At 41.3% G+C, this 11,698-nt stretch overlaps 1 protein-coding gene and 2 long non-coding RNA genes across 3 annotated transcripts in view; all 3 read right to left on the reverse strand.

Annotated features, from left to right (window-relative positions):
- Positions 1-1,254: 1,254 nt before the first annotated feature.
- On the reverse strand, positions 1,255-9,352 carry LOC124862216 (myosin-16-like). Its single transcript, XM_047356037.1, has 9 exons — positions 6,854-9,352; positions 4,742-4,889; positions 4,470-4,575; positions 4,046-4,199; positions 3,896-3,964; positions 3,700-3,786; positions 3,444-3,552; positions 3,269-3,351; positions 1,255-1,320 (listed from the first exon to the last, which is right to left on the reverse strand). Exons 1-9 carry the CDS (start codon positions 9,317-9,319, stop codon positions 1,264-1,266), a joined length of 3,279 nt encoding a protein of 1,092 aa, XP_047211993.1. The 5' UTR covers positions 9,320-9,352; the 3' UTR covers positions 1,255-1,263.
- Positions 9,353-9,658: 306 nt separating this feature from the next.
- Positions 9,659-10,283, reverse strand: LOC124862217. The gene is made up of 3 exons (XR_007036889.1): positions 10,205-10,283; positions 9,897-10,007; positions 9,659-9,720 (listed from the first exon to the last, which is right to left on the reverse strand). It is a non-coding gene; the product is annotated as an uncharacterized LOC124862217 (long non-coding RNA).
- A 9-nt stretch (positions 10,284-10,292) lies between these two features.
- LOC124862218 overlaps positions 10,293-11,698 on the reverse strand; it is a 5,007-nt gene continuing 3,601 nt past the window's right edge. Inside the window, exon 3 of the long non-coding RNA XR_007036890.1 lies at positions 10,293-10,411. This is a non-coding gene — a long non-coding RNA (uncharacterized LOC124862218). The remainder of the gene's footprint in view (positions 10,412-11,698) is intronic.

Below are 11,698 nucleotides of genomic sequence, written 5' to 3' on the forward strand. Positions count from 1 at the left end.
TTCTGTAACACCTCAGCAGAGCCACAGGTTGATTGCCTCCATCCCATGCTGCACTGATGCAGTAATTCATGACAAAGGGAGGCCCAACCAAGTATTGACTAAATAGAAATGAACATTCTTTTTAGAAGCCTGACATATTTGTTAAAAATATTATTTTTTATTGATCTTATGTAAAATTGTTATTTTCTGAGACCCATAATTTAGGGTTTTCAATATCTGTAATAATCCTCAAAACTGATTATTTATACATTAAAAATCCAAGAAAAGACAGAGGGAGTTATTTCTTTTTACCATGACTGCACTTTATTGGCTATGAGACAAAATTGTGGAACCTTGGCTTTTAAGCACTCTGCTGCACTGAATCATTTAATTAACTTTTATTTGATCTAATTTACAGTAGTTTTCCACTTTGCAGAGTTTCGACTTTTTTCTTGTTTTTTTTTATTTCACTGCTAATGTGCATTTTGTAAAGATAAAGTATAAAATGCTGTAATACATAAAATAATGTAATAGCTATTTTAACCTCAATTTATTTTTTTCCCCAATCAAGCAAGCATTTGATCTGCTTCCCTGCAAGCATTATAGGCTGTAATATACAACATAAATGTCTCTTATTGCTTTTAGTCTTCAATATATATTAGTGGTTTCAGCATTGACAGTGCCTTGGACACCAACAAGTATACTGTTTTTGTTTTCATAGCGCTCCTGTTCTTTATGATGCAGCATGGTGAAAACTCTGTGGAAATGAAACAAAAGAGGCTTTTAAAATAAAAATAAAGGTGGCTACATTTATTATATTTTGTTGTTTTTGTTTATCATGGTAGGGATTTGATATTAAATGACATTATTTATCATTTTAGTTCACTTAGGCGGTTTAGATGGTGGTTACAGCACAGCGGCTGGATTTACAATGATCTGATTTTGTCAATAACCCAAAACAACAACCGCAATAAACAATTTTAATGTAAACATCAGCGCTAAGACTATAATTTACAAAATCCATGTGAAATATAAGAAACCAATATATATACAGTACAATTTTCACCTGACAGAGCATATGTTTACCAGCACTGCATCTTCATCAAAAAAAGCCTGTTTCTTGCTCCCTCTAGTGGTCACACATTTAAGTCAAACTCCAAACCACAACAAATCAGAGTTAAACATAACATACATGTCCACTGAAGACCAACACAAATGTCTCTTTGTACACAAACACCCAAACATTACACAGATTTCCTGTGACGTCAGGTCACCTCTGTAAATTTAGGATGACTCAAACAACTTCTTCCTCTCTTGGGTAGAAAGGCCGTCTTTTAAACTCTGAAAAATATAAAAAGAAGAAACAAAAAGAATTCAAAAGAGAGCTGAAAGAGAGAAAATGACTAAATTCATAACTGGTCCAAGTAAAACTGTTTTTGAAGACCCTCTACAAAGCAGGAAAAGCATACTAATCATTAATAGACGAAAACAAGATATTCCAGGATTTCTTTGTAATACAGCAGCCACACTAACACAAAGTCTTAGCTCTGTTCAGCTGTGCATTACTTAAGCTCATAGTAGATGTCATGGCAAATAAAATTATTTCTATCAATAAAATTTCTGCTTCTACATGTTTCTACATGTTTAACTTCAACCAAATCAGAAGATACCGATAGTCCCTTTGCCTCCACCTTCAACCTGTGTGTCTCAAGTAGTCATGTGAAGCGACAACTGGAAAGACTGAATAGGAATAAGGCTGCAGGTCCAGATCATGTCAGCCCTAGAGTTCTGAAGGCCTGTGCAGAGCAGCTCTGTGGGATTCTGCAGCACCTCTTCAACCTTAGCCTGGCCCAGAAGAAGGTTCCGGTGTTGTGGAAGACCTCCTGTCTTGTTCCGGTACCAAAGAAAACTCACCCATCAGTCCACTTTTCCATCATGGGAGAAGAAGTAGAGCTGGTGTAGGAGTATACATAGTTTGGTGTTCACCTGGAGAACAGACTGTAGTGGAGATGCAACTGTGAAGCTGTCTACAAGAAGGGACAGAGCAGACTATACTTCTTGAGGAAGCTTAGATCTTACAGTGTATGCAGCAAGATGCTGCATATCTTTAATAAGTCTGTTGTGGAGAGTGTGATCTCTTCTGTCATCATCTGATGGGGTAGCAGAATCACAGCCAGGGACTTAAAAATCCTGCACACAGCCATCAGCATCCTAATACAGCTCTTTGAGAAACCTGTATAATATGAGCTACAACAACAATAATTTCCCTTCAGGATTAATAAAGTGTTTTTAAACTTAAACTAAACTATTAAAATAAAGTTCATAGAATGCTCTTCCATCCTGGTAACTAGACCATCCATCTCTTGAGGTTGATGTAACTAAACAAAACCTGATCTTTAACCACATTTCCTAAACAAGCTGCAGACGCGAACAATAGCTGAATAGTTACGTGGAAAAAATATGGATTCTATGTTGGTGAGCTGGCCTGGTCGTGATGCTGCAGAGCACCCCCACAAACCATGACATTCCTACCACTAAGCTTCACAGTTGGTATGAGGTTCCTTTCCTGGAATGATGTATTCGGTGTATGCCAAATATGTCTTCTGTTCTGGTGTCAAAATAAGAGTCATCTAAACAATAGCAAGAGCTTGTTGTAGGCCCCGTGATGACATTTTAGGGTTTTTGAGACCACTTTTAGCATCTTGTGGTCTGCTTTAAGTGTGAATTTGCTTGGCTGTTTTAAATATCAACTTAAAGACTATTTTGTGTACGATGAAATTACCGACTTCCTCCTTTAAGGCCTCTTTAAATCCATTACCAGATTCATTCTGAAGGGCACAGACAGAAATGACCATGGTGATCATTCTGACATCAATAGTCAGGAGCAAACTAAACTGACATTTAGGCAGGACAAACCTCCTTCCACAATATGAGTAAGGACGATCATCTTACCAGTGAAACCAGAACATTTCCCAGCGACTGTGGGAAATAATTTTTCATTACTGGACAAATGTAAAGTAAAATACAAAATACTATTGTTGACTATTACAATAACCGTAATTATTAATAAACTGTACTTTTCTGGGTGTTTTCCATCATTTGAATGCCCCCATCACTCTCTCTGTGCTTTAGCATCCTAGCTACCAAAATCCATCAAGAGCAGTAAAGGTCCATCAAAGAGCCAGGATATATTTCTATAGTGTTTCTGAATGGAAAGAGCATTTATATGCACAGCCAAATGTAAAAACAAAATCTAATATATAGCGAAAATGTTGGTGCTGATTTTTACCCTTGATCTGAACCCCCGTATTTGACGCAAGAAGGATGATTTCTCTTTCTTTTTGATAGCTGGGTTGTGTGTCACAGAATCCTCTGTAAACAAAGACAGGGCAGGGGAACAGACAATGTAAAACCACTTTAATAATGTTTTTGTAAATAAAACCATAGTTTCCTTTTTTTCTCACCAACACTGTGCCCTGAAGTATCTCTGCTTGGAGACCAAGTGGCAAACTTGGCTTCATTGTAGTTGTTTGTATGGAGGGCCTTCAGTTTATTCTCAGCATAAACTTTGTCCTATAATACACAAAGATGGTTAGATTGTAACTGTCGGCTGAATATATTTATTGTGTGTTTTTTTCAGAATTCATATAGCAACTTCAGTCAGGGCCATAAGAAAGATGATTCCTGATAATAAATGATAAATTTACAAGATTGTTTTACCATTCGAGCAAGCTCTAAGTCCCCCCTGAGAGAGAGAGCTTCCTCTCTGAGATGCTGCATCTCTGCCTCCTTTGCCCTCAGAGTCATCTGTTACAATGGAAATACATCAGTTTCACAAGGTATCACAGTATCACAATTTGACAAAAAGCTGATGTTGTTTTTATGAGATCCATGTTGAAATTTTACAGACACCTACTTCCATCTGGTAGAAGTTATCGACCTGAGCTGGGTTTCCTGGAAGCCGAGTCACTTCTTCTGGCTCTCTCTTAAAAGGAAATAAAAATACATAAGACATTTAGTAAAATAATATTAAGTCTACCGACACATAAACAGTGGAAGTTTCCACCTTCTGTTTGAGTTCCTGGTTTTCTCTCTGGTACTGCATCACTGATTCCCTCTCATTCTGCAGCTCTTGGCTCAGCTGAGAGTTTTCCAGGCATTTCTTCGTGTGCTGATCTGACAGCACCTCCAGCTCCCTCTGCAATAATTGGATCTCCTTCCTGTGATGAAAAAGCAGAGGCACGGAGGATGTTGGACAGTTAAGTGAGTTTTGGAGGAAATTGCATTAGAAAGTAGCAGTTATGTGACTGATGAGCCACAAACAGAAAGTAACAGAGCCATAATGAGCAGCTCTGGGAAAATGATTTTGCACTGGAAAAATAAAGAGAAACAGAGAATGAATTATTTAGATTTCTTCTTTAAACAAAATAACAGCAAGAGCATAGAGCAAGAACATTTCAGGTCCTAAACAACCATCTCTGGTGACTCACTCATATTCCACATGGAGCTCAGTGATGTCTCCACTCTCCCTGATCTGCTGAGTTTGTCTGCTTCTCTCTAGCTCCTTTTTATGGGCTCGCCGCAATGCTACGATGGCTGCAAAAAGTAGAATCCATATAAAAATTTCAATTCCTGGAAATTCAAGGTTATTTTTTGTCTTTTTCTGAATCAATTCTCACATTAAACGTTCAAAAATTACAATTCCCAATGCACAAATGTCTCTAAGAAGAAGAAACTGACAAAATGTTAAAACTGTATTTACCCGACATAGTAGCAGCTGTCTCCTCCTGCAGGAGCTGGTCTTTCTCCTTCAGGAGTTCAGCCACCTGCTTTTGATGCTCCTGCTGAAGGTCCTTTATAACCTTCTTGTGCATTCCTTCCATTGCAGCAAACTCAAGATCACATGAAGCCTGTAGTAAAATGAGTCAACTAGTAACAAAGACCATTTAAGCAGACAGTTCTGTCATTGCTAAAATAGAAAATAAAATTAAAAACAAAAATACTAATTTGGTCATCATTAGGTCTTTAACCTCAGAAGAAGAACAGATGTCAAAATCTTTCCTCTTTCACGACCATGCTTGACAACAGGTATAAAGTATTTGTGCTGATGCCTTTGTTTTTCTGCCAGATGTGAGGTTTTGCAACATGAACTAAATTCTCCAAGTAGATTTCTTCTCTGCAGGGGTGGCCCAAGGTTGTATGGGGTCTTAAGCAGAATTTGATTTTGGGCCCCATTTCCTGTTAAGACCATCACCACCACTAACAGAGTTTCAATACGGATTTGGTGGATTCTGGGAGAGGAAGCCAAGTTTAATTGGCTTTGCTTAATAGCAAACATGGACATTTATTAATTATTCGTTGAGACATATTTGTGGACAAACCAAGCTTAAACAAGAAGAAAAGATGAATCTCATAACATCAGATTGTAACGATGTTAACACAACTATCTAACTGTGGAGATTATTCTTTGCGGTTTCACAAATAACATTTCTCAGTTCCTTTACATCTTAAATTAAAATTTTAAACAATTGCATTTCTTTATTTATGTATGCTGAATCCGTCACAATCAAATGTAACAGTATTCTCATTCTCAATAAACCAATGTACAATTTTTACATCTAAGGTTGGCTAAAATTCAAGCATTTATGGGTGAGACCTGATGATTGGGGGCTATAGTAGTGGCTTCGTTGCTTTTGCCTTGGGCCTGCTCTGCTTCTCTGCAAAGCACCAGGGTTTGTCCTGCTACTCTGCAAGCCAAAGCTTTCCAGGTTTCTGTCTCCCACAATAAAAATGCATTCTCTCAGCAGCTTAAACAAGGTAAGCATTTCCAATAGTGCAGTTAGAAGAATACGTCCGTATGTAGGTATTACATTTTTTGTTCTATTTGATTTCAAAATCATCCAAACTCAGAAGAAAAAAATAAAAATGTTCCCACTTTCTTGCATTAGAATAATAGATCAGGAAATGTTCTCACTAACAACTTCAGATTCATGAGCAGCCACGACTGTTTCTCTCAGATCACTGTTTAAACCTCATTCTGATACCTCTTAGTAAATCCAGTGCAGCCAGTTTCTTTCAGAAGTCATATAATTAGTAAATAACATCTATGTGTGTAATTTAAACTAAGTATAACTGCAGATGTTCTGTGAAGACCTCAGAGATTCTGCTGGGGAACATTAGTGAACAAACAGCTTGCTTGGATGTAATATTTTGATAGGATCTTACATTCTAAGTGCAATACATGCAAAGTCTACATGCCAATAATATATTTGGTCTGTTGGACAGACGAAGCTTTGCTTCACAGCAGGACGACGCTAAACATACAGCCAGAGCTACAACAGAATGGCTTAGATCAAAGCATATTCATATGTTAAGACAGCCTAGTCAAAGTCTATATATAGAATAGGTAAAATGTTATTAGCTTTGCAAGCTGGTCAAGACATAGCTAAAAAGACATATGGCAGTAGTTTTACTAAATATTGACGCAGGGGCGCTGAAACCAACTGCAAATCATTTGTTTTATATGATAATGTTTTGAAAACCGTCATTTTTCATCCACCTCACTGTTATGTGTTGTTAGTGTGGTTTATCACATGAAATCCAAATAAATCACATTGAGGTTTGTATTTGTTGACTAAATGTGATAAAGTTCAAGGGGTGTGAATGCTTTTGCAAGGCATTGTAGACACACTGTGTTTAACAACCACCATTTTTTACTCAGCCATTAAAGACACAATAGAAACAACATTTCAAAACAGTTTCTGAGAAATGACTTGAGAAGCACCTAGAGCTGTCCTATATTCAACAGAGGAGAAAATAAGCAGTAAATGATTTAAAAATCAATATAAATCTCATAAAAAAATCTTTTTATTACCTGCAGCTTTTCCAGATCTTTCAGGTAAGCTTCTCTCACAGTGACTCCATCGGCTTCTATGGTTTTGAACTCCTTTACGTTACTCTCTGAGACAGCCTGGTCAGGCACAGAGGAGGTACCTCCTGTTAAAGGAGGAACCTCCTCTGTGCAGAATTGGTTCTGTCTTTCTTTACAAACACCAGATTTGGAGTAGTAGCCATGCAACTGCTTCATTTCCTCCTCATGGATCTGTTGCAGTTCCTTTATCTTCTCTTGAAACTCTGCTTCCAGTTTCTGTCTCTGTTCCTTGTGATAATCCTCAATTTTCTGCATGTCTTCCAGGAGTCTTTGGTTTCCAATATCCACTGACATTATCTTCTGCGTAGCTCGCTCCAATTCCTCTCTCAGTACACTGTTGTCCTCCTGAAGCTGGTTTAAGGCATCGTTTAACACCTCCTGCTCATGCATCAAGCAGCTGAGCTCCTGCTCTTTGCAAAGATCTTGGGGATTGTTCTGTGATGCCTTGCTTTGCTGAAACTCTTGATTTATGTCTGAATAAAGCCTGTCAGATAAATAAATCAACTTCACCTGCTCCTGGAAAAACATCAGATCAGCTTCAGAAACATTGTCCCCACTGTGGTTTATACCTTCTTGGACCTGTGTGTGGTTATCTGAAAGCTCCTGGCAAACCTGGCTTAAGAATTTAGCTCGCTTTTGCAGCCGAGACACAATTCGCTCTAACAAACCTCTTTCTCTCGCTTCCCCCAACTTTTTTACAGCTTCGTCTGAACCTTTAACTTGCTCCTCATAAGAAGACAACTCAGAGGGGCTGATATCTGCCAGGCCTTCCCTTTGATCATGACCGTTCACTTGAGTCACGCTCTGTTGCTGAAGTTTTAAAGCAGCGTAAATGAGCTCAGCTTCAGCACAGAACCTTCCAATCACGCTCTCTAGAAGCTGATCGCTGTCGCATTCGGTTCTCCTAGACTCCATCCTTTCTTCAGCTTTTAGGCTCAAGATTTGAGAGATGAAGTTTTTGTAACTATGAACCACATCACCTTTATCCTCTTTTTTCACTGCAGATAACTCACAAATCCCATTTTGATTCTGCAAGACAGAAACCATTTTCTCTACAACAAACAGCTCCTTGATCAAATACTTCCCAACATCTGACATATCATGTGAGGGTTGGGTGTTGGTAAATTTAGAAACAATGTCTCTTTCAACTCCAGCTAATTTCTCATCATTGAGGATCTTGCCCTCTTCTTTGCTTGCACTGCGTGATTCCTGCTGAAGTCTCTCTGCCTCTTTCTCCCCTTTTTGAAGGCAGACAGCGACCCCGGCCAGATGCCTCTCGATGTCGGGGATGTTGACGGGAGTGGCCTGAAGTCTCTCCATGCAGGCCTGGACCACGTTCAGAGCCACCTGAAACCTTCCGACTAGCATCCTGCAGCAGCACTCTGTCTCCTGGGCGAAGCGCTGGTTCTGCTTGGCCTGACTGTGGAGTAGCAGGCTGAGGTGCTGGGCCGCAGCGCGGCTCTGGGTCAGCTGGGACCACAGGTGGGGGTCCTGGCAGCTGACGTGACCCTGGTGCTCCTCCAGTCTCTGAGTGATGTCTCTCAGTTTTTCCTCGGTGATGAACAGCTTAGTTTCAAGCAGCTGGATTACAGTCATGAATCTTTCTGGATCATCTCCGGCAGCGGTAATGTATTGGCACGATGCATCCACTGAGCGAGAACGGGTTCTTGCATGTTCCAGAGAATTGCTGTCGTTTCCTTGGAAGACCTTCATCAACAGAGAGCTTGGAGGCTCAAGTGTTGGTTGTCTGTCTTTATCCTTCAGCTTAGGAGAAGAACAGGTGCAAACTCTCATCACTTCGCTCAATTTCACTTCTGTCTCCTCTAAGCTGTTACCCAAGACCTCCATTTTCAGCAGCACCTCACTCAGTTCCTGCTCCTTCCTGTCCAGCAGTCTTTCATAGCCTTCCCGAATGTCCTGTGTTTCAGACTCCCTCTGCTGCACCTTGCCCAGTGCCACCTGCAGCTCCTCACAGACTTTCTCATATGAGTGCTCCAGGTTGTAGTAGTGTGTCTCTTCTGTTTTCAGCCGATCCTGCAGCCTGCCCACCTCCCTGTCAGCCTCTGACAGCTGGCTCTGCAGCTCCTGACAGCGATGGTCTAACTGCTCCCGTTCTTTCTGCAGGCGCTGCATGGCTGATACTGTACATGCCAACTCCTGCTGCAGTTGCTGTTGCGCCTCTTCGATTTGCCTGGTCCACATCTTAGTCTTGGTTTGGCTCTCCAGCTGCTGCTCGGCCCTTTCCAGTTTGTTCCGCAGGTCCTGGGAATGTCCCTCAGCCTGAGCCAGGCTGGCAGCCAGGCTCCTTCTTTCTCTCTCCTGACTCGCCTGGAGGAGCAAGAGGTGTTTCTGCAACCGGGCCTCTTTCTCCGCCTGAGCATCCTCATAAGTACGAAGCTGAGCTGACATCTCTTGGAGGTGTTTCTGCAGCTGTTCGGCCTCCTGTTGGAGTCTCTGTTGGCCCTGCAGCTCCTGCTGCAGCTGGACCACCTGGGATTGTGTCTCCCTCCTCTTCTCTTCACTGATGTTCAACTGGTCCTCCAGGGAGGCCACACGGTGCTCCCACTCCTGCTGCTGCTCCAGGAACCGCTGCCGATCCTGATCCAGATGCATTTGAGCGAGCGCCGTGGCGTCCCCTGTAACCAGCAGCTGTGCCTGCTGGGCCAAGAGGTCGACTCTATGTCGAAGCTCTGCCTCCTTGGCCTCCTCCTGACTCCTCTTCAGTTCTTCACTTCCCATTTGCAGCGATGTGATTTATTCTCTGCAATTTTCTGGAAAGTTAAGGCTTGGTTTGGAGATGAGTTGATGTCCTTTTGCAGAAAATATTAGGAAAAAAAAAAAAGATTATCTAATAAATTGGCACAATAGAGACCTCTAACTTCATAACAGTCAGCTTCTCCATCACATCTTTACCAGGGATGCCCATTAATTTGGCTGCACTTTAAATATGGTTTTAGATCTTTAGATGCTTTTAATATTGATTTACCTGTACACAAAGAAGTTTCCCTGAATTATTCTCTCTTTCTTGTTGTAGCTCGTCTTGCAGATTCTTGTTTATTTGTTGAATTTGTGATAGTTCTCTTTGTGTTTGTTGTAGCTTTGGAAAAATAGAATCAAACCTTTACACAAAATCCTAATTTTTTAATGTACAATCTACTAAAAAACATTCAATCTATTTTTTGTTAGTCCTGTTGGATTTTTTAAAAGAACTGCAGTTTGCAGCAGTTATATGGGTGGGTTTTTTTTCTCTCTTTCTCACCTGTATAGCGAGTGAAATTGCAGTTTTCATCTCACCTCTTTGACAAGTTGCCCTGTTTGTAGTGCTTCCTGGTCCTTTGCACACATGGGATTCACCGATACCTGTTGCTCTTCCATGCTGCGGCTTAGTTTCACATTCCTGTGAACTCGGTTGCTCAGCTGCCGTCTCGGTATCTGTATGTTCCTTGAAATCTTCACCATCTGACAGCACCACCGTGGAAGAAGAGATGTCACTCTGGAATCCTTCAAAAGAATATGGATGCGTCTATCACACCTGCTGTACAAAAGCAAAGGAAGTAAATAATAAAGAACAGACCTTCATGTTTACACTGTCTTTCCTTTTTAGTTTGTGGAGAAATATATGGGGAAGGTGAGTAATTTAACACATCGACATTTTCTCAGCAAATATATGTCCAATGAGGCTTTTGACATGAAATTCACACACAATTCCAGCCTGGCCCCACGTGAAAAAGTACTAACCTGACATAATAATCATGGAGTTACCGCGATGAGCATCACTCTTTTGAAAAGCTGAGTTCAGTATATATTCTACAGGTCTGACCCTAATCAGGTGATTAGGGTCAGACCTGTGGAAGCAAGAAATTCTTTATATGGAGCCAAACTTTGAAAAAGCAACACATCTCACCCCAGTCTAAGAAAGTTCAAGAACAGAAACAAAGTCATTGACATCTATAAGTCTGGAAAAGGTTGCAATCCCATTTCAGGACCACATGTGAAAACATGGAAAAGTGGTGAATCTTCCAAGGAGTGCGGCCTACCCCAGAAGCACACTACAAACTGATCCGGGAGGTCACAAAGGAACCCTGAACAACATCTAAAGCACTACATGCTTCACCTGCCCAACATATTAAGGTCAGTGTTTATGATTCAACAATAAGAAAGAGGCTGGGCAAAGTTGCATCAGTGGACCTAAAAGGACAGTCTTTAGGACCTGGACTTTCCAGAGCCACGAATTCTGCTCTCTACCAGAAATCCTGATGGAGAATGCCAAGCCAACCGTTCAAAACCTTATGCCCAAGTGCAATTGGGTTATTGAGCAAACAGCCTGCAAGTCATCTCTGAATGACTCAAAGGAAGTTTTTTAGGGGGTTTAGTAAAAGATCAGACCTAAATCAGCATGAGATGGTGTGGCATGACAAGTCATGATCAATGGTGTTAATGCCAAGGGTGGAATAACCAGTTAGCCTGTCAAGGGAGCAATAACATCTCCTTACAGGGCCAGGCTTGTTTGAATAGCTTTTGTTTTTAATGAATGAAATCGTTCGTTCGTCGTCTTCCGCTTATCCAGGACCGGGTCGCGGGGGCAGCAGACTCAGCAGAGACGCCCAGACGTCCCTCTCTCCAGACACCTCCTCCAGCTCCTCCAGGGGGAGCCCAAGGCGTTTCCAGGCCAGCCGAGAGACAAAGTCCCTCCAGCGTGTCCTGGGCCGTCCCCTGGGCCTCCTCCCGGTGGGACGTGCCTGGAACACCTCCCGAGGAAGGCGTCCAAGAGGCATCCGGTATAGATGC

This window comes from Girardinichthys multiradiatus, chromosome X, assembly GCF_021462225.1.
Source record: "Girardinichthys multiradiatus isolate DD_20200921_A chromosome X, DD_fGirMul_XY1, whole genome shotgun sequence".
Taxonomy (NCBI): Eukaryota; Metazoa; Chordata; class Actinopteri; order Cyprinodontiformes; family Goodeidae; genus Girardinichthys; species Girardinichthys multiradiatus.